General features: G+C 56.0%; 1 protein-coding gene across 1 annotated transcript; it reads right to left on the bottom strand.

Moving 5' to 3' along the window:
- Positions 1 to 243: 243 nt before the first annotated feature.
- ZNF775 (zinc finger protein 775) lies at positions 244 to 20,750 on the bottom strand. The gene is made up of 3 exons (XM_030308741.1): positions 20,691 to 20,750; positions 9,828 to 9,891; positions 244 to 2,555 (listed from the first exon to the last, which is right to left on the bottom strand). Exons 2-3 carry the CDS (start codon positions 9,856 to 9,858, stop codon positions 988 to 990), a joined length of 1,599 nt encoding a protein of 532 aa, XP_030164601.1. The 5' UTR covers positions 9,859 to 9,891; positions 20,691 to 20,750; the 3' UTR covers positions 244 to 987.
- Between the last annotated feature and the right edge of the window lie 760 nt (positions 20,751 to 21,510).

Below are 21,510 nucleotides of genomic sequence, written 5' to 3'. Positions count from 1 at the left end.
CCTTGTTTTGGAAGGGACCCCTGGGGACCAGAAGTAGAGGAGGGCATTGTGGGAAGATACCAAATGGCTTGGAGAGGGTAGGAGAGTACTGCCCCCCACCCCCAGCCAGAACCAGGCATGGGGAGCTGCTACGCTCAAGGTCGAGCTCCCTGTCCCGGTCCTGGGGGCAAATGGATGCCTCAGAGCACACACAGACCTAGAGTTCCAAAAGGGCAGCTTACAAAGGACAGTGAGACCACGTGAGACAGTCCATCCTTCATTTTTTTTTTCTCTTCTGCAACACTGACATTGAGAAGGATCCAAGTCAGTGACGGCCACTGGGAGCGCCACACGAGGGCTTCTTTTCCTGCTGTGGGCCCCTCCCCAAGCTACTGAACCTCAGCTGCCACCCACCCCTCTCGTGCCAGTCCGGCCACCACACCCATACCAGTCCCAACGTCCAGCCCACTGTGGCAGCACCCTGGGCTTTGGGGCACTCAGGGTTGAGAAGGACCGCAGAGCCATTCAGTCCTTCCAAACATATGCACTGAATGGCCATTAAGTGCCAGGCACTGCCCTTGACATTGGGACTGTGCTTGACCCTCCTCAGCCGCGACTGCTTGGCTTCTGTCCTTGCTATACCAGCGCGTCTGTTAAAACTGCCCGCACTAGACTGGCCTCTGGCCGTCCGGCAGCCTGCATGGGACAATCAGTCCAGCCCTGGGCCATCCCCCACCTCCCTCCCACCTCCGAGGGACAGACGGACACATCCGGGCTCCTGAGTGAGGAATGCTTCGTCTTACGTCCTCCCTGAGCCCACACTGGGACCTCTACCTGTCCCCTTTGGGATGCTACCGGAATTCTGTTCTCTAGCCTTCGGAGCCTGGAGGAAATCGCCTTTTGACGGGGGTTTACCCCCCGGGGTCATAGGAGCCACCGTTCCTGGCCACGCGCACCCCCACAGACGTCCCCTCCCGCCCCCGCGAGTCCGCTTGGGTCCGAGGCGCACTAAAGCGCCTGGTCCTCGGCGCTGGGGGTGGGCGCCAGGGCCCCCCGGTGCACGCGCTGGTGCTTGAGCAGGTGCTGCTTCTGGCTGAAGCCGCGGCCGCACGCGGCGCACAGGTAGGGCCGCTCGCCCGTGTGGTTGCGCCGGTGCCGCGTCAGGTTGGGCTTCTGGCTGAAGCGGCGGCCGCACTCCGGGCACGGGTAGGGCCGCTCGCCCGTGTGGATGCGCTGGTGGATGGTGAGCGCCGACCACCACGAGAAGCTCTTGCCGCACTCGTTGCAGATGAACTGGCGGGGCTCGCCCGGCCCGGCCAGGCCCGCCCGCGCCCGGCCCCACGGCGCGCCGCCCGGGCCCCGGGCCGCCTGGGGGCCGCGCGGCGGCGCCGTCAGCCCCGGGGGCGCCTCGGCCTGCGGCTCGCTGCGCACTGCGGGCCCGGGGCGCGACGGCGCGGCGGCGGGGGCGGCGTGCGCGCGCTGGTGGGCGCGCAGGGCCGCGCGGCTGGGGCAGCTCTGGCCGCAGCTGGGGCAGCGCGCCGCCTGGGCGCCGGGCAGGTGCGTGCGCTGGTGCTTGAGCAGGTGCTGCTTCTGGCGGAAGCTGCGGCCGCAGTGCAGGCAGGGGTGCGGCCGCTCGCCGGTGTGGTTGCGCAGGTGCCGCGTCAGGTTGGGCTTCTGGCTGAAGCGGCGGCCGCACTCGGGGCACGGGTAGGGCCGCTCGCCCGTGTGGATGCGCTGGTGGATGTTCAGGGACGACCACCACGTGAAGCTCTTGCCGCACTCGTTGCAGATGAACTGGCGCTGCTCGGCCGGCCCCGCGGCGGCGACTGCGGCCCGGGCCCCCGCCTGGCGCCACCAGCCCTGGCAGAGCCCCAGCCAGGCCCACTCGGGGCGGCCCCGCGGCGGCCCGGCCCGCAGGCGACAGTCCCTGCGGGCGGCGGCGGCGGCGGCGTCCCGCAGCAACTCCTGCAGCCCCGCGCGGGCGCCCGGGCGGTCCCGGGCGTGCGCGCGCTGGTGGATGCGGAGGCCCACCTGGTGGCGGAAGCAGCGCGCGCACTCGGGGCACGAGTGGGTGGCGGGCCGCGCGTGGGTCTTCTGGTGCTTGAGCAGGTGCTGCTTCTGGCTAAAGCGCCTCGCGCACTCGGGGCAGCAGAAGGGCCGCTCGCCCGTGTGGTGGCGCTGGTGGCGCGCCAGGTTGGGCTTCTGGCTGAAGCTCTTGCCGCACTTGCCGCACAGGTACGGCTTCTCCCCGGTGTGGGTGCGCTGGTGGATCTTCAGGGACGACCACCAGCTGAACCTCTTCCCGCAGTCCAGGCACACGAAGTGACCCTCGCCGGCAGAGAGAGCCCGGCCCGCCAGCCCCCCGGCCTGCTCAGGGGGAGGGGCCCATCTTGGACCCCCAGGCTCCTCCTGTCCCCCCAGGGCCCGAGGCTTCCCCACGGTCTGGCACGGCGGGAGGCCCCGATGCTGCTGGAAAATGTTTTCCTTATCCTTCTCGGAGAGCACGGCCTGCGGCATCAGCGTCTGCAGCAGCCACTCGGGCTTCTCTTGCTTGATCTTCATCACCGGCCCATCTCCTGCCGGGGACAGAGAGAGAGTGGACGCGGAGGGTCACTCGCTGCTCGTGGGGTGGAGGGCAAGAAGTGCCAGGAAGGCAGAGCAAAGGCAACGGGGCAGGAAGGAGGAGTGCAGAAGGCAGCTTTTAGGAGGAAGTAAGGGGGTATAAGGAAGAGAGCAGGGACGGTAGAAAGGCAGTGCGATAAAGGCAGGTCGGGGTGTGGGGAAGGGCAAAGAAGAAAAGGACAAGAAAGGAAGAGAGGCTGATGCCCCGCCTCCTCTGCCCTGAGGCCCTGAGATGCAGGGAAGGTTAAAGAAACCAAGCCAATGACCCCTCCCACCAAGCAGAAAACGCCCAAGCTTCCAAAGCACCTCATTCTTTTTTTTTTTTTTTTAATGTTTATTTTTATTTTGAGAAAGACAGAGACAGAGAGAGTGCAAACAGGGGAGGGGCAGTGAGAGGGGGAGAGAGAGAATCCCAGGCAGGCTCCGCACTGTCGCCGTCAGCCCAGAGCCCAGTGTGGGGCTCAGTCTCACGAACCATGAGATCATGACCCGAGCTGAAATCAAGAGTCGGACCCTCAACCGACCCAGCCACCGGCATCTCATTCTTTTTCTAAGAGGATCCATGTGCCGGGAGCTTGCAAAGTGAGCGCACGCCCGGCCCCTCAGTGTTTGGGGGGCCTAAGCTCCACTCCACTGCTAGGCTCTCCAAGGCAGCCGCCCCGGTGCCTGAGTACCTCACCTTCTTGGACCTTGGCTGTTCGGGAACTTCACCCTGTCTCCAACAAAACAAGAACAAGAAAGTAGGCCAGAAAGGTCTAAGCACCCAGAATAGGTGCTGCGCCGTCCCGACTAAACCCGGGCTGCTTTACTCCCCACGCAGCGCTGTGCGCTCAGGTCTACAGGGTGTGTGTTCCCCTGCTCGTGGACATAAGCCGTGATGGAAAAGGTCTGCCACAGACACTAAATACAGACTGTGTGATTCCACTTAGATGAAATTCAAGAGCTGGCAAAACTAATCAGTGAGTTAGAAGTCAGGATAACGGCCCGCCTATGGACAGTGTTGTGACTGGAAGGGGGCCTGAGGGGCCTTCCGGTGTCCTGGCAGCGTTCTCTTTGTCAATCTGGGTGCTGGTTTCATGAACATGTTCACTTTATAAGAATTTATAGAACTTGTGATCTGTGCCTTTTGCTGTGTTATACCTCAACAAAAAGTTTACATTCAATAAAAAGCAGGTGAAATTGGGGCGCCTGGGTGGCTCAGTTGGTGAAGCGTCCAACTTTCGCTCAGGTCATGATCTCTCAGTTCGTGAGTTCGAGCCCCACATCGGGCTCTCTGCTGTCAGCACAGAGCCGGCTTCAGATCCTCTGTCCCCCTCTCTCTCTGCCCCTGCCTCTCTCTTTCTCTCTCTCTAAAATAAACTGAAAAAAAAAAGTAGACGAAATAAAACAGTTGTGAACAAAAAAAGAGAAACTCTAAATAAGTTCCAATATAAAAAAAAAACCAATAAAGTAAACCCAAGGAAGTAGGAAGTAGGGATTAATAAAGATAAAAGCAGAGATTATAGGATAAAGGGAACATAGAGATATAAAAAGGAGTCTAAAAATCCTAATGCATAAATGTTGTATCAATTTGAAAAATCTATATAAAAAGGATGATTTTGTGAGACGACATAAATTAACAAAACTAACTCAAGAGGAACTAAAAAAAAAAAGAAAATGCTAAAAGATACAAAAAAGACAGCTAACATTGTACCTCGAAAATGGGTAACAGTCCTCTTAATTATAAAAACAGGTTCTACTAAAACTTCCAGGGAAGGTTTATCCGCAGCATGCATAAACTATGACAGTGACTAGGAAGGGGAGGGAGCCCCCAGGCTAGCATGGTCCAGTGTCTATAAGACGAGGGCACAGCAGGCATGAAACTATAGGTTTAGCATTTGAAAGTAGACACCAAAAACGAACAAGCAAAAATACTAGCGAAGCTAGGGGCGCCTGGGTGGCACAGTCGGTTAAGCGTCCGACTTCAGCCAGGTCACGATCTCGCGGTCCGTGAGTTCGAGCCCCGCGTCAGGCTCTGTGCAGACAGCTCAGAGCCTGGAGCCTGTTTCCGATTCTGTGTCTCCCTCTCTCTCTGCCCCTCGCCCGTTCATGCTCTGTCTCTCTCTGTCCCAAAAATAAATAAACGTTGAAAAAAAAAATTTAAAAAAAAATACTAGCGAAGCAAGTTGAGCTGGGATCCTCCCCAGGAAAGCAAAGATGGTTCAACATAGTTCATGACATTGACATTTTAAACGTGAAGAACTTTCTACAATCTCAATACGTAAAAAATGTCCTATGATAAAATTCAACATCATTTCTGGAGGGAGAGAAGGAAGAAGGGCTGGAGGGAGGAGGCTCTTAGCAAACTAGGAATATGAGGAAACTTCCTTAGGTTGACAAAGAAGCTGCACTGGAGGCTACAGCAAATGTTATAACCAAAGGCAAGAGATCAGAAACCCATTCAAGTGACGAACAAGGTGATGCTCACCGTCACTGCCACTCTTCAACATTGTCCTTGCGGAACTAGCCAAAGCATAAGGGGAAAAAGAAAAACATATATAAATATTGGAAAGGAAAAGCGTCATTGGCTGATAATTATTCACCTAGGATGTGCAAAAGAATCTGACAAAATATTAGAAATAACAGGGTCGGCAAGATTGCCCTATACAAAAACATACAAAAATTCCTCTTTAAAAATGGCAATAAAAGCTATGAAATAACTGGGAATATACCTGATACACATGCAAAGCTTATATAACGCAGGGGCGCCTGGGCGGCTCAGTCGGTTAAGCGTCCAACTCTTGATTTCGGCCCAGGTCGTGATTTCATGGTTCGTGAGTTCGAACCCCACGTTGGGTTCTGTACTGACGACTCTCTTGGGAAGCCGCCTGCTTGGGGTTCTCTCTCTCCCATCTCTCTCTGCCCCTACCCCGCTTGCGCACGCACACACATTCTCTCAAAAAAATAAACTTAAAACAACCCTTATATAAAGGAAACTATTAAACGTTATTGGAGGGATAAAGAAAAGGTAACAAAAAGGACAGAAACATCATATCCCTAGACGAGGAGGAAGGAAGCTCTTCACTCCAAAACATGTTTAAATTCGGTGTCATCCTGGTGAAGCAAATTACAAAATTTCTGATGTGCATAAATCATCCAGGAGACGCTAAAAATGAGCCAGGTAGAATCTGGCTTCTGCACCACTGACAGCTAAAATACTACCCCTGCATACCTATTCGAACGGCCCGAATCCAGAACACCGCCAACACCGAATGCCGGCCAGGATGTGGAGCCCCAGGAACTGTCACCCGCTGCTGGAGGCAATGCAGAATGGTGCAGCCACTTTGGAAGACAGTTTGGCGGAAGGAGACCTACGCTCACCATACGGTACAGCAACCGCTCCCCCAGGTCTACACCCAAAGGAGGTGAAAACCTCTGTCCACACAGAAACTTGCACCCAGATGTGGATCGCACACGCAAACCGCACAGGACAAGTGCACGCGTGGCTGTGCCGGGGGCATGAACTGATTCAGACCTTTCGGAGAACAACTGGGCAACGCTTATTACAATTATAAATGTATCTGACCTTCCACTTCCTCCACCCAGCAGTTTCTACTCTGGGTGTTCGGCCTAATGAATGCTTCCGTGTGAGCGGACAGAGGAATGTCTGAAAATATTCACTGCAGCGCTATTCTTAACCAGTACTGATTCCCCATCAAGAATACTGAAACAAAATTATCACTCCCTTCACAGTATGGAATAGTATGCAGCAATTTAAAAGAATACAAAGGCAGGGGCGCCCGGGGGGGGCTCAGTCAGTTAAAGGTCAGGGTCTTGACTTCACCTTAGGTCATGATCTCAGGGTTCTTGCGTTCAAGTCCCCCGTTGGGCTCTGCGCTGCCAGCCCGGAGCCTGCGTGGGATTCTCTCTCCCTGTCTCTCTGCCCCTCTCCTGCTGGTGCGTGCTCTCTCTCTCTCTCTTAAAATAAATAAATAAACTTTGAAAGAATAAAAAAAAAATAAAAGAATACAAAAGAGCAGTATAGGGTGGCATAAAGATTTCTGAAACACTTTAAGGAAAAAACAAAAAACACAGATCGCAAAATGGTATCGTCTGACCCAATTTATGAAAAATAAAACTATGGACGTGCATATGCACAGTCCAGGATGATTCACGACAGTGGTCACCCTGTAGACAACGTGGACAATATAAAGGCTAGACGGAAGAGGTCAAAGGGGACCCTTGCTTTTCCTGCATTGTTCGATTTCTTTTTATGTTTATTCATTTGAGAGAGAGAGAGAGCACATGTGCACCAGCAGGCGAGGGTCGGAGACAGACAGAGACAGAGAGACAATTCCAAGCAGGCTCTGCAAGGTCAGCACAGAGCCAGACACAGGGCTCCATGCCACCAACGGTGAGATCATGACCTGAGCTGAAACCAAGAGTCAGATGCTCAACCGACTGGGCCACCCAGGCAGTCCTCTGCACTGTTTGAATTTTTATGAGGATACTCAGTATAATTTTCAAACCTTTAAAACATTTTAAGAAATAAAAAGAAAACCTCCCCTAGAATCTGGCAGCCTTTGGTTCTTGGGCCAGAGAGTTCCGCCCTGCTCCACAGCCTTGCTGCCCGTCACAAGGACTCGAAAGAGGATATGGTGACCGCGGGGATGAACGTGGGAGTCACAGAAAGTACCTGTGAGGGGCCAGTTTTCCTCCTGGCAAAAGGACCTTGTGAGGCCTCCGCAGGTGCTCAGTTGTGAGAAATCATAATTTGAAAATGAAAGTGGTGACTTCAATCGCACATTGGCAGGAAGTGAATACCCAATTTACTTGATTATAAGAGGGTTTCCTTAGATGCACTGAAGTGTTGGGCGGCTGAAGTATTTTACGGGGCGGCTAGGGGTCCAAATTGGGTGGGTAGTGAATCCAAAATATACTCACGTGGCAGGGTCCCAATTAATGCCCCAGAGCCCCACAAAAGCCACTGCCTTACTCTCATTAAACCTGACCTTGACGTTCATCATGGTGCCTAATGGCTGGGAAGGTTCACCCTCTCCAGCCAAAAAGAAGACCCCGGTCTGAGAGCCCAGAGAACGTTCCTGCCCACGGCTGCGGGGCCCAGAGAAGACACAAGGGCCCGGGTTGTGCATGTGCAGACCCTGTGAAGTGCACGCACTGGGACTTCTCCCTCAGGGCTCAGGTATTAATGTAAGGAAGACAGGCCTTGGCCTCTACCTGTGGAAGGATCCCTAAAACAAAGGTTCTGCTCCTCAGTGATCATAAAAACGTTAATTTTTTTTTAATTCTAAGCAGTTCAGATAAAATAAAAAGGTGCTCTATGGGGAGCTCTTACTCCCCAGAGTTTCTGGGGTGATGAAAATGTTCTGGAGACGGACGGTGGGAGATGCTCGCACAACAGTGTGAATAGACTTAATACCACTGCACCCACTGTATGCTTAAAAAATAGTGAAAATGGTGACTTTCACGTTACGTATATTTCACCACGATAAAATAAACAGAACTTAAAAGGTGCTTAAAAGAGGTAAGCTCTTGGGGCACAGGGGTGGCCCAGTCGGTTGAGCATCCAACTCTCGATTTGGGCTCAGGTCACAATCTCACTGTCGTGAGGTCGAGACCTGCATCGGGCTCCATGGTTAGTGGAGATTCTCTCTCCCTTTCTCTCTCTCTCTCTCTCTCTCTCTCTCTCTCTCTCTCTCTCTCTCCTCCTCCTCCTCCTCCTCTGCCTGCTCTCTCTAGTTCAAAACAAAAACAAAAAAAAAGTAAGCTCTTAATTATCTGGAAACTTTGGCCAGCCAGGAAGAGTCCTCCCTAAGCCTGGCCAGCAGGCGGCGGAAGCCTGTGGAAGGCCCAGAGCCGCAAGGATGTGACTGCAGCCCAAGACGCCCCCCAGTCCCCTGGTGCCTCTGTCCTCAGGGGTCAAAGCCAGTGTTCTTCTGCCTCTTTCCTAAGACCCCAGGGTACCCCAGAAGCTGCCACAGGTCGGGGAGAGGGCCCTGGCAGACCCTACCTCTCATGCCTGAATTAGGATTCTCCTTACGAGTTTACCCGGGAAAAGGTTCCTTCTGCTAAAATGTTTGGAACCATGTCCTTGGTTTTCCTATAATTATGGTAATGTCAGCATCGCTCACACACACACACACACACACACACCCTGAGGACTCAGCCTTCAAAGTGACAGGGCAGCGGTGGGTGGCAATGCTCACCGAAGTCTGTGTCAGGACCCAGCCCCAGAATGTGTGGTGTCCATGCATCATACCAGCCCCTTGGAGCTGGAGGCTTCCTTCCTGTAGTACCCTACCGGCTGATTTCTGTCCCCATCTTAGGTTCATCATGATGTTTATCCTGGGAGGGTTGGGACTCTGGAGGGGAGGGGAGGGGAGGTAAAGGAAACTGAGTCACTGAGCTTAGGGGCAGCATTCCTAGGAATGGGCCCTACCCTCCTCCCAGGACCAGAGCCATTCTGCAAAAGGGTGGCTATACTCTCCCCAGGGCCTGCGAGGAGGCTGGGGATGCTGGGGGGTGGGGGGGGGCGGGGGGGTCTTCCGCTGAAAGCACAGGACTTTCCGCTCACAAGAGCACCTGCTTGAGAGACACCAAAACTGATGGCCTATTTCCTCCATTGGACCGTGAACTCTGAGTGACCCCAGGAAGCCTTAATGGACCAAACTTCACTTGGTGATGGAAAACCAACAGGGATCGTCCCACCCGGAGCGCTGGTTTTCAGAGTTAGATCCGCACGCCCGCCGCCCACTCCCTGTGCCACACTTAGCAAGCACCTCGCTCGCCCTCGGGCATGGCTTCCTACGCGGGTGTGCACACGTCCCCTTGCCTGGTGAGTCACAGCAGACTTTGTCATTGTATTAGCTCCATAGTCTGTCTTCTTTCCATTTTTTTTTTAATGTTTATTTATTTTTCAGAGAGAGAGGCAGAGAGGGGAGGAACAGAGGATCTGAAGCAGGCTACAAGCAGACAGCTGGATGCGGGGCTTGAACTCACAAACCAGGAGATGGTGACCCGAGCTGAAGTCGGACACTTAACGGACCGAGCCACCCAGGAGCCCCTTCTTTCCATTCTTTGACATGACCTTCCACATCCTGGTCCCGCCATGCAGTTCTACAGGGAGGGCAGCAGCACGCGCTCAGCGGCAGGGCACGGGGGGGTGGGGGGGGCGACCTGGAAGAGGAGGCCACTGTTGGCTCCCACCCCTCCCTGTGCTCCCTTACCTGTGCTCGCACCAGCCAGGCCACCCTCCATCCGCAGAGGCCTCCGGGGCACCTGCTCTGCCGTCTGTGGGGGAGAAGGGGGCAAAGGAAGGACAGCTGGCCATCAGGACAAGGACCGAATGGGCCCCCCCCATCCTCCTGCCACCTCACAGAACATGTTCCCTCTTTATTAAGAGCTCCTCTGTCCATGACCTCGGTTGAAAGCACAGGGCTTTTATAAGCTGCACACTTACCTGCTAGGCAGGAATTATTCTCATTTTATGAGGAGGAAACTGAGGCCAGGGAGGGCCACTGACACGCCCCGAGTCACAGGGGTGGCTGAACAGTGGCGCCGGTGAGGCCCCATGTCTTCTGACTCCCAGACCGGAGCCTCACGCCCACGGGCTCAATACCGGCAGGGGAGGGTGTGAGAGACACCACCCCAGGAAACTCAGCTGAGTCCAGAGACCTTCCTGAGTGGTCGTGAAGACACCCTGGAAGGCAGAATTGACCCTCCCAAATCACCGGCCCCTCTGCTGTCCCCTTCCACCCCTATTCCACGTGAAATCACACACAGGCCATATGGGGTGCTGGTTAGAGTCCACCAATCTGGGGCTCGTCTCTTTTCCTTTAAGTTTATTTATTTTGAGAGAGAGAGAGAGAGAGAGAGAGAGAGAGAGAGAGAGAGAGAGCGCACGCACGCCAGTAGGGGAGAATCAGAGAGAGAGACAGGGCAAGAGAGAATCCCAAACAGGCTCCACGCTGTCAGCACGGAGCCCGATTGGGGCTCAAACTCACAAACCGTGAGATCGTGACCTGAGCCTAAATCAAGAGTCGGAGGCTCAACGGGCTGAGCCAACCAGGCGCCCCTCCCCCGCCTTTTCTTTCTTTAATGCTCAAGGCTTTGGACACACCCTGACCGGCTCACTGTCAGGGACACATCGAGTTGCTGGGGGCCCCAGGCTTTACAACTCACATGCTGCCCGTCTGCCCGGGAGGCTCTACCCCGGAGCCCCGCGCCGCCTTTCAGGTCTCTGCCTAAACGTCCTCAGAGTGGTCTCCCCAGGCTACCATGTACAAAGTCACAGCCCTAACTCCACTCCACGTTCCTCCGTGACTTTCCACCACCTGACGTGGTATGTATGTGCCTGCCATCCCCCGCCACGGAGAGCTCAGGACCGTTTTGTGCTCACTGCTGAATCTGGGTCCGGGAGGGAGCCCTCGCCCAGCGGGCATTTCGGGTGCAGAGGCTGCCCCGTACTCGGAGGGGGTGCCGCAGCCCGGGGGCTTCTGCACGGTTCCCCGGCCTGCCCCTCCTAGGGACGGGGATCTTGTTTCACACACCCGTACCCGCTCAGCACCCAGGCTCGCAAAGGCCCGAGTGAGGACCTGGGGCGTCTGCCCCCCGCAGCCCAGATGCTCGGCTCCCCACCCCCCCCCCCACCTGCCGCTACAGAGGGGCTTCTCCAGGTCACAGTCAGAGCTTCCTTCCCGCGGCTCGGCCACCTCACGAAAAGCCGTGTCCTGCTCTTCACCTCGGCCCTCGAGCAGCCCCATCCCAAGGGCGTCCCCCTCCCCTCTCCCAGGTCCCCTTCCAACAGCCACTCCCCGACAGGGATCCAGGCTGGGAACCTGGGCCCTGCCCAGAGAGGTGGGGGCAGGGGCAAAGGGCAAAAATGAATTTAAAAAATAGGTAAATCGGGGCACCTGGGTGGCTCAGTCGGTTAAGCGTCTGACCCTCTCAGATCACGATCTCACGGTTCGTGGGTTCGAGTCCCGCGTCGGGCTCTGTGCTGACAGCTCGGAGCCTGGAGCCTGTTTCGGATTCTGTGTGTGTGTCTCTCTCTCTGCCCCTCCCCCACTCATGCTCTGTCTCTCTGTCTCTCAAAAATGAATACACATTAAAAAAAAAAACTTTTTAAATAGGTAAATAATTTTCCCTGGGGCAAAAAGGGAAAGAGGCCCCTCCCTTTTCTTTTACAGCATTTACTTGAGAACAGTTGTCATTCTGAGTTTTTCTCTGCCCCTTAGAGATGCACGCAAATCTTTTTAAAAGCTACCACAAGCCTCTTGCCAGCTTTGCAGCCCAGGCCTCTTTCCCAAGGCCCTGAGAGCCACCTCTCTGATACCTAAACATCACGGGAGATGGTGACCCTGGGTCCCGCTGCCCACAGGAGGGAGGATGGGAACCTGACTTCTGCGGTCGCCTGGCTCCAAGTTGCAAACCCACCTCCTGCCATAAAGATAGGAGCCGTGCATTTTTCCTTTGCATGAAGGCAATTAGCAAACACAGGTGGCTACCCCAATCACCAGGTGAATTCAGGATGAACTACGGATGACAAATGGTACCATCGAGGAAGTGCTCTTGCCTGAAGACTAGTTACACTTTATCTTGAGCGTGTGTGTGCGCGCGCACACACACACACACACACACACACGTGCGCGCACGCATCTGCTGGGCTGTGTAACAGGGTGAGATCTCTTTCTGTTTTCCTGATCTCTTAGCAGATTGCCTGTGATGTGCAGCTCTTTCTGGTTTAATGCTTATTCAATCGGAAAAAAAAAAAAAAGCTGTTCTCTTTCTCTCCTCCTTTTGTGGGAGCTTTTCTGACTTGGCAGGAGATTTTGTTTTTAATTCTATTTCCCCAACAGGGGTCTGCCGTGCGCTCCTACCGTGGTTTCCTACAGACACGAAAACATGCTGGTGGTGCAGAGAAAAAGCGGGCGTCAAAGACGGGAGGAGAAGGCCCGCCGGGAGGACCCTGAGGGATGCTGAGGCACCTGCCCTCACGCCCCCTCTTCCCTCCGGGGTTCCTGTGTGTCCCAGCCTTGGGGAAGCCTCTCACCCGCTGGAGATACAATGGCCCCCTAAAGAGGTTCAGAGGGCTGACAAAGGAGGAGGCTACCTCAGTTCGGGGAAAACTCAGAGGGGCCAGAGCCCCCGGGGCCACAGTTCAAGGTGAGGACAGAGCTTAGGACCCGGCCTCATTCACAAAAGCCATACACAACACCCTTGAGCCCGATTAGATCAGTGCTCCTTGATCCATTCTGTCTTCCAAGGAATCTTAGGACCTAAAAATCACCTCAGGTGGCAGAAAGGCTTCAATTCTTGGTAGATAATTCACAGCGAGCCACAGAGCAGCCCCTCCCGTGTCCCAGGGTACTTCTTTCTGCCCCGGCCACACTAGGGCTCAGGGTGTGGTCCGAGTCAGCAGAGTGGGATCAGAGGGAAGGGGACCCGAGGAGACAGGGGACAGGGGAGGCACAGAGGACAGCAATGGGGGGCAGGCCCCCAGGTATTGAGGGCCCATCTCCAACTGGGTGTTCAGGTGGGATGTGTCTGGAAAACAGGCCAGCAGGTGTCCTGCAGGTAAAACCCTGAGGAGGCCAAACGGTGGAAAGTCTCCTAGTGTGGCCGCGTCTCTGCAGGTCTGTCTACCAGGCCACCCTGAGCTGTGCCCTTTCTAAGCTCTTCTCTTCTGCCTCCGCCCTGCTATACTGCTCTGCACGCCCCTTCCTACCCGCCACTCCCCCACCCTCCCTGACACACGGCTCACCTGACCTGGCCTGGAGTGCAGCCTGCCCAGAAAACAGAAGGAAACGAGGCTGACCCGCCACCCCCACCAGTGCCCACACTGAGTCCCTGAAGGCTGCTCGCCTGGCCTGTCGTGCAGGGCCCTCACCCCAGTCTCCAAGGACCTCCCCCCTCCCTGCTCAGCAAGTTCTGTGGATCTGGGGACAAACCCCTGGTCACCTCCCCCTTCCCAGCACCTGGCTCTGGGCCCGGCCCTCCCCACACTGGGTCAGGCTGCAGTTGGGATGACAGCCCCCCAAAGAGAGGCCTCCAGGGTTGGAGGGGGGGCAGCTGCATGACAAGGCCAGACCACACAAAGCGGGGATTGTGCCCTGCAGCAGGTGGTGAGGTTTGGGGGCAGGGGAAGGTAACAAAGGGGCTTTGCTCTCAGCAGAAACGTGGGGGCAGGGAGGGGGGCGGACAGCAGCTGGGGTGAAGAGAAAGGCCACAGATGCGAGGGGCAGCGCAGGGACATGGCCACGTCTCCCCGCATGCTCCCAACCTCAGCCCCTGGAGCTTTTTCCAGCAGCCAAGCACAGCCTTCTTCACAGATCAGGCCTCAGGCAGGAAGAACCGGATGGCACCTCCCGTGTCCTTTGTCACTGGTGGCGTGGGGATTGGCCACGTGCCAGGAGCGGAGGCTTGGAGGGGGTGGCATCTCCCCAAACCCTGGCCGAAGGCCCAGCTCCCAGGCCCTTCTCAGCCATGAGCTCCCCCAGAGCCACGCCCAGCTCCTCACCACCCACCACTGCTCCCCCAATAATCCCCGCCCCCCCGGAAACCGCTCTTCCCAAAGTGCCCCCTCCTCATCAAGTGGACCCCCTCTGCCACACCAGCAAGACTGCCATGCTTCCCGAATCCTCCGCTTCCATTAACCCCATCTTTCCCACCCCTCAGCTGGCCTGATCCCACCCGCTCCGCAGTGGATGGCCCACCCGCCCAGCCTCCCACCCTGGCCGCCACATGCTCTCATCCGCCTGGGCCGCTCCCAGCTTTATTTCCTCGGGTCCTGTTTCCCTGTGGACAGGCACCACTTCTCATCTCCTTGCCCCGACCCACCGTGCTGGCTCACACAGGTCACATGCCCAGGGAACGGGACTCCAGACTGTGGCTCAGGACAGCATTTGCAAGGGGGTGGCCCGGCGGGCACAGGCTCCAGCCAGCCCCCGCTCTGGGCAGATGCTCTCAGAATGTCCCCTGGGAACGGAGGTTCTGCCTCTCCTAACCTCGTCTATTGAGGGGAGTGCGGGACTTCCCTGAGATCTTGACATTGATCTGGCTGTGGAAAGAACGGGTGGTCAGCCAAGACTCCACTACGGCCAGGGAGACAGCCACTACCTACTGAGCACTTAGCCGGCGTCGCCCATTTCAGCCCTCACAACCAATTTCGGCTCAGGAGCCACGGCTCCGAGAAGTTAAGTCATTTGCTCACGGCCACCCAGTTAGAAGGTACCAGAGCCAGAGGGGTCAGCCTGCCCCAGCCAGAGTTCTTTCTCCTGGACCAGGCTGCCTCCTGGGAGAAAGTGCACGACTTACCCAAACCTTAAACTTCCAATCCCTTGTTTTCAGGAGTCTGGCTTCTGTACCCACATGCGGTTATTCAGATTTACATAAATTCAAGTTTAAATTCAGTTTTTCAATCACACTGGCCACATTTCCAGTGCTCCAAGGCCTCATGGCGCTCGAGCTACCGTATGGACAGCAGAGGACATCCCCGTGTTCACAAAGCTCTGCTGGATGGCACTGCGCTGGACTGCAAGCTCTGGGCTTGCCCTGCCCAGTCCCTGATATGCTCGATTTATAGGCACACCTAATTTCATTGCGCTGTTTTCTTACACTTCACGGATACTGCTTTCTTTTTTTGTTTTGTTTTTTTTTTTTTTACAAACCGAAGGTTTGCGGCAAATCTGCACTGAGCAAGTCTATTGGCACAACGTTTTGCAACAGTATTTGCTCACTTTGTGTCTCTGCGTCACATTTTGGTAATTCTTACGATATCTCAAGCGTTTCCATTATTGTGGTATTTTTTTACGGCAATCTGTGATCAGTGATACAACCTGCTGAAAGCTCAGGTGATGGTTAGCATTTTTTAGCAATGAAGTTATTTTTTAATTAAGGCGTGTACATTGTTGTTTTAGACATAACATATATATAATGCTACTGCACAGGTAACAGACTACTATATAGTGTGAACATAACTTTCGTATGCACTGAGAAACCAAAAAATTCACTTGATTCGCTTTATCCCAGTATTTGCATTACTGCAGTGGTCTGGGAATGAACTTGTAATGTCTCCGAGGTATGCCTGTATACTGAATGAATGAATGAATGAATGAATGAATGGAGAAAACAAATGAAGGAGTGAAGAGAGGGCTCCTCTGGCCCCAGTCCTTGGTCACTAATGACCACGATCTCAGGACAAGTTGATGATGTTTTTTGCCTGGGAATCCAATTTCAGTCAATATCAGTGGATGTTTTCATCTACCATACGGCAATCACAGGCATCCGAGAAGAAGCTGATATAAACACTAAATGTACACACAAACACATCCAGAAACCACCGTGTCTAACATCTAACACAGCTGTGTAAACGAAAGTCCAAAGGTGCACAAATACAATACGGAGACTCTCATCCCTGAGATCACAGTTGCAAAACTATATGCAAAGTACGATGAAACTGAGGTGTTTAGAAACCCAGAGATACACCTGCAGACCCACAGAGACCAGCGTGCGCCAGGGCGAACCACATAAGCAGGGCACGGCGTGCTCGTGAAAGTGGAAATGTGGATCTTTGCAGGACACGAGTATCCTCGCACGTTCACGATCCTCCCAACTGCCCACTGCTTGAGAAAGGGATCTCAGGGAGACGGCAGCATGATGGGGGACCGCCACCTGTTAGGTCACCTGCGCTGGGGGAAGGGACAGGATGAGGTCAGCCAGGCTGTCGCTGGCTGGGGAGAAGTCGGATCCACCCAGGAAGCCACAGATGGGAGCACTGGGGTCTGCTCAGCAAGCCCAGAGCAGCAAAAGCCCCCTCCCAGGGCCAGTCCTGCAGGGGGTCTAGCCCAAGAGGAAGCAGCAAACCCTTCCCCTGCGACCCTGAGCCCCACAGGGCTGGCCCCTCGGCCGGGTCTGCTTCCAAAGCCTGCCCCTCTTCTCAGGACCCGGTCTCTCACATCGGGCCCGTGTCACGCCCAGACTGGGGATCGGGGCCCTGAGTCCTAAACCACCTGTCCTTGGTAAGCCACTTTGCCTCTCGGCCTCAGGTTCCTAAGGTGAAGGTGACTGAAAGGCCTGCCCCCCAGGTTTGTCTCGAGCACCGAACGAGACAAAGCTGCAGGAACACGACATAAGCTTCCCGAAGCCTACACACCAGCGGTCTCTCTCTCTCTCTCTCTCTTCCATTCCCAGGGACTGAGAACAACCCACTCCCCACTCCCTCAGCCCTCTCCAAAAGGGCCACTGCCGCTCACTCTTCCTAAACCTTTACTCCTCCAGCTGCTTCAGAATCTTCAGAGGCCTCCGACGCCCACTCAGTCACCCCCAACCCTGCTCACCAGCGTGAGCGGGCCTGGCGGGGGGAAGAGGGTGTGCCCGGATTTTACTGCCGGGCCTACCTCAGGGCCGCTCACATCTCCACGTACGGCGGGTCACTGGACCCTCAGCGGCCCTGGGGGAGGAGAGGCTCCTGTGGGCGGGTGCCTAACAGGGTAGGGGCGGAGGTGGCCCTGTGGGCAGTGGTAAGGAAGGCAGGGCTGGGGGCTGGGGTTGCTAAGTGCCAGCTGGGAGGACTGGACTAGAAGCCTTGGATGCCTCTGCTGGCCTGAGGCTCAAAGCTTCAGCGCCGTTGTGGGCAGGGTGTCGGTGGAGCCCGTCTCCCAGGACGTGTTCCAAAGCCACCGGGCCCTCCCCCAAGGCCAGTCCTACAAATGCCACTCCTGTACAAGGCCGGCACCCCGGGGTTGTGTCCCGGCTGGCCTCTGGATAGTCAGCTCTCTCCAGGTTTCAGGCCCCTGAATACCAGACCTCCCACCTTCCTCTCATCCAGAGTTTACGACCAAGGAGGACACACCAAACAGTGGATTTAAAATCTTGTCAGAAACACAGCCCAACTGCTCTCAGGGCCCCAGGACACCTGCTTCCTACCTTACATGGCCCCAGGGCCCACAGACAGACAAGCAGGCCCAGAGGTCCCAGCTCAGACCGGGCAGGTGTCTCCTCCACCACCTAGAGGCCCACCTCCCTCCCACACCCCGACGTGAGCATGCTCAACATCCTTCTGTGACTCCCACGGGACTCCCCAGCCCCTCCTGGGCCTCCACTCCGTCTTCCTCAGATCTCACTCAGCCCCGGGTCCGGTGTGGGTGCCCCACGCACCTTCTTCCAACCCCCGCCCCTTCTCCTACTTCTACTCCAGCATCTTCAGACCTAGTCTCCCAAACACAGGGTCCTCAGTCCTAGAAGAGGGGTCAGAGGTGGGGAGCAAGGGGAAAGGGCGGGCCACGATGCCACAGAAATTATTAAATGGTTATCTGGAAAACAAGAACACCTGTTCCTGTGTATAGAACTGTTGAATCAAGCAAGGAGGAAAAACAGTATGAAAGACTCTGAAGAATGTTCACAAAGTGCAAGACAAATTATTTTTAGGTCACTTCATTGCCTTCACCCCCTCCCTGCCTTCCACATTGTAAGAACTGCACCTGAGGGTTGCCCTGGTAAGAACAGCCCCGTTCAGTGACTTCAGGTTCCTTCCGGCAGCATTCCCAGGGAACCAGGTCCATAGACAGCCCAGGCAGCTGCCTTATCCTCTCATGCCTGCCCACCTCCCCAAGGTCCAGGATTTCACCCCAGGCCAGTCTCAGAGGGCCCTCCTTCCAGGACCTCTGCCCCCCACCTGCCCAACATTGGCACCTTTGCAGGGACTGCCCCACCCCCGCCTCCCTGCCCCCGTGCCTGTCCCTCACCTGTGGCATTCACAGCCCCAGTCTCTGTTCACCCATCTCCCTTTAGAGGAGATCCCTCAGCCCCAAGTCCAAGACTCAGGAGGCTGCCAGGGCCTGGGGACCCCCGTCACCCGATCTGAAGGCAAGGGATGAAACTGACTGCTAACAACACTTTGAACAGATGCCACGATTCCATTTATAAACACCTTTCCGCACCCCCTGCTTCATTCAAAAGAGCTTGGAAAGGGCAAGGAGTGCCACCCCACTTGTCAGATGAAGAAAGCAAAGCCCTGAGGTGACACCCCTTGCCTCAAAGAGTTAGACCTAAGGTCTCCTTCTGCACACCCCAACCACACTCTTCCCTCCCAGCCACCCCTGCGCTAGGAAATCTTGGATTCCTCAGCTTAACCCTCACTAGGGGGCAAGTGCATGGGTCAGACCACCTCCATGAAGTTCTGCACTTTGTCCCGGGTAGCCCTTGTCTCTCCAGCGGGGACAAAGGGTCTTCATCAGGCCTCCCAACACCACGGCCACTTGTCACTACCACAAAGTGCAACTGACCCAATGCATCGGTCACGAAGTTGTACTAATGCTATTTTTAGTGCCTGCAAGATCCTACAGCCCCACCTCAGTCGGGCCTCCCTTTTCGTGCCCAAAGACTGTAGCTTTATAGTTTTATAGCTTCTCTTGCCCCTCCAATCCATTCAGCACCCAGAACTCAAAAACTTCACCTAAAATTACAGTGAGGACAGGTTACTACTTTGCTTAAAATATTCCAGTGGGTCCCCACCACTTGCAGGTTCAGCTAAAAATGTCTTGGCAACACCATTTAGAGCCTGGCCTCTGCTCACCTCTCCTCACCGCCTCCCAGCTCCCTATTGTCCCAACATGTGACTCCCTGACCTTGTAGCATCTTGGCTCGCCCATGACCAGTCTTGGAACACTCTTGCCCAGCACTTCTCTGCCCAGCCTAGATCAGGGATCACTTGGACTTAGAAGCCTTTCAGGGTATGCCACCCTCAGTTAGGGGCCCTTCTGTTTGACCTGTGCACCTGCCCAACCCAATATCATGTACATGGAATAATAATTCGTCTGGGGGCACCTGGGTGGCTCAGTCAGTTAAGCAACCGACTCTTGGTTTCAGCTCAGGTCACGATCTCACACTTCATGGGTTCTAGCCTTGAGTCGGGCTCCCGCTTGGGATTCATTCTCCCTCTCTCTCTCCCCCTCCCCTGCTCTCACTCTCTGTCAAAATAAATAAACATTAAAAAGCATAATAATAATTCGTCTGTCTCCACAACAAGACTATAAAGATCTCATCATGGAGTATTTCTCTCTCCCCAACATCCAGCCCAAGGTCCCACGTGTTGTAAACCATGAATGAAAATTCCAATAAAGAAACATTTACAATACAGAAATTTAAGTCCAAAACAGATTAGAAGCACTGAATCATGGAACTTTAGAGTTGAAAGGAGACTCTGCCCTCTAATCTGTTCATTTTACAGATGAACAAGGACCCAAAAAGAACAGCTAACTGGTGGAGGCTGGACATCAGGCAGCCTCAAGCTCTTGGGCTCTGACCACACCCAACCCCAGGTCTGGCTGACGAGGACACACTCCAGGCTCCCTCCCACCCAGAGGACTGGAGGAGGCAGCATCTCTGTATCCATCCTCCACCTTTACAGGGGAAGAAGCCCCCAGCTCCTACCCCCACCCCCACTGAGGTCTTGACTCCGGTGCCCATTTTCCTGGAATGGAGCCTCCCCAACACACACACACACACACACACACACACACACACACACACACTCACACACACACGCATACGCACACACACGCACGCACTCTGTGGTGCTTCCCTCTTATTGTTCGCACTCCCAGTGTTTATGCCCACTCATTTACTCATTTATTAAGCACCTACTCTGTGTCACTCTGCGGCGAGCACTGGGGTTCCTGCCCTCCAGAAGCTCGGTCTTTCGCACAGCTGACACAGCTCCCAAGCATCCGGGCAGCGCCTGGGCAGAACGCGCCCGGAGGGACTAGGGATCAGTCCCCCGCTCACCACCCTGTCCCTCCCGCTCTCACGCCCCGCCCCCCTCCTGCTCTCTGCCCCGGCCTGCAGCCCCTTCCACGCACGACCCGGGCCCCTTTCCCCAGGGGCTGTGTGGGGGTGGGGAAAGTTCGGGGCCGCGGCGTCAGGGGCTCAGGGGACCCCGAGACCCCCGAGGCCGCCTCCAGCCCGAGGCTGGGTGGTGGCAGCGCGGGAGGAGCGGGCCGGGCGCTGGCCCCACAGCACGGTCCGTCCCTCCGCACGCCCCTCCCGCCCGGATTCGGAGGGACTCGGAGGGAGGAGACGGGAATAAATACCTTGACTTTGTGGTTAAGGTTAACGGGAACTGCCACCCCGGGGCGACTTGGGCACTGGGCTCCCCGGCCCCGCCAGTCCCGGGACAGGCGGGGCGGGCACCTGCTCTTGATTGGTTAATGGGCCTGGCCATCCCCAGGGCCGTCCCCCCGCCTGATTGGCTGAGCGGCTCAGATGACCAGCTCCGCCCTATCGGAGAAGCCCGCGGGGCGGCCCCTTTGTTCTCCTGAGCCAATAGCCCGCGTGGGCGGGCTGACCTCGGTGCCCGCGGGGCCTCCCGGCGCCCCGCGCAGCGTTAACGCTTTGGCCGCCGGCTCCGGACTCGAGTCCAGGGCTCGGAAGGGAAGGGAACGGGGGCGAGCCCGGGTGCTGATGACCGGGCGGCGCCGCGGCACCCTGGTGCTCCCCTCGCCGTGTTCTCCCTCCGGCTCCAGCCCCGCGGACGCGCTCTCAGATCGACCCGGTCGTTCCGCAACTATCCGTCCGACTCAGGGACGCGCCCGCACCGCTCTTGGTGCCGGGATCCGGGGGAACGAGACGTACAAACCCCACTCTGACGCTCCCACTCGAGTGTGCGTGTGACATGGTGGTGGCACTTGGCGCTACGGTACACCAAGTCTTAGGGTGAGAAGCAGTACTTGTCTCGCGCGACCCGAGAGAAATCGCCCTCCACACCCCGCGCGGTCCCAGGCACGTCGTGGGCGCGTGATGGACGATCCTGGGGTCTCTGCGAGAGACGGAGGCATCATTAAATCCAACCCCCTCGCTTTCTCGTCAAGAAACAGCGGTCTGAAGAGGTCACGTTCTTAGGTCGAGTGCCAC

This window comes from Lynx canadensis, chromosome A2 (assembly GCF_007474595.2).
Source record: "Lynx canadensis isolate LIC74 chromosome A2, mLynCan4.pri.v2, whole genome shotgun sequence".
NCBI classification, from domain to species: domain Eukaryota; kingdom Metazoa; phylum Chordata; class Mammalia; order Carnivora; family Felidae; genus Lynx; species Lynx canadensis.
Note: the sequence above shows the minus strand (reverse complement) of the source record. Positions and strands in the feature narration are given on the sequence as shown.

Coding starts and splice junctions, on each gene's coding strand:
- ZNF775 (XM_030308741.1), bottom strand. CDS start 9,858: ATGGAGGGTGGCCTGGCTGGTGCGAGCACAG. Junction 2,556..9,827: donor CCTGGCTGGTGCGAGCACAG/GTAAGGGAGCAC, acceptor TGTCCCCGGCAG/GAGATGGGCCGGTGATGAAG.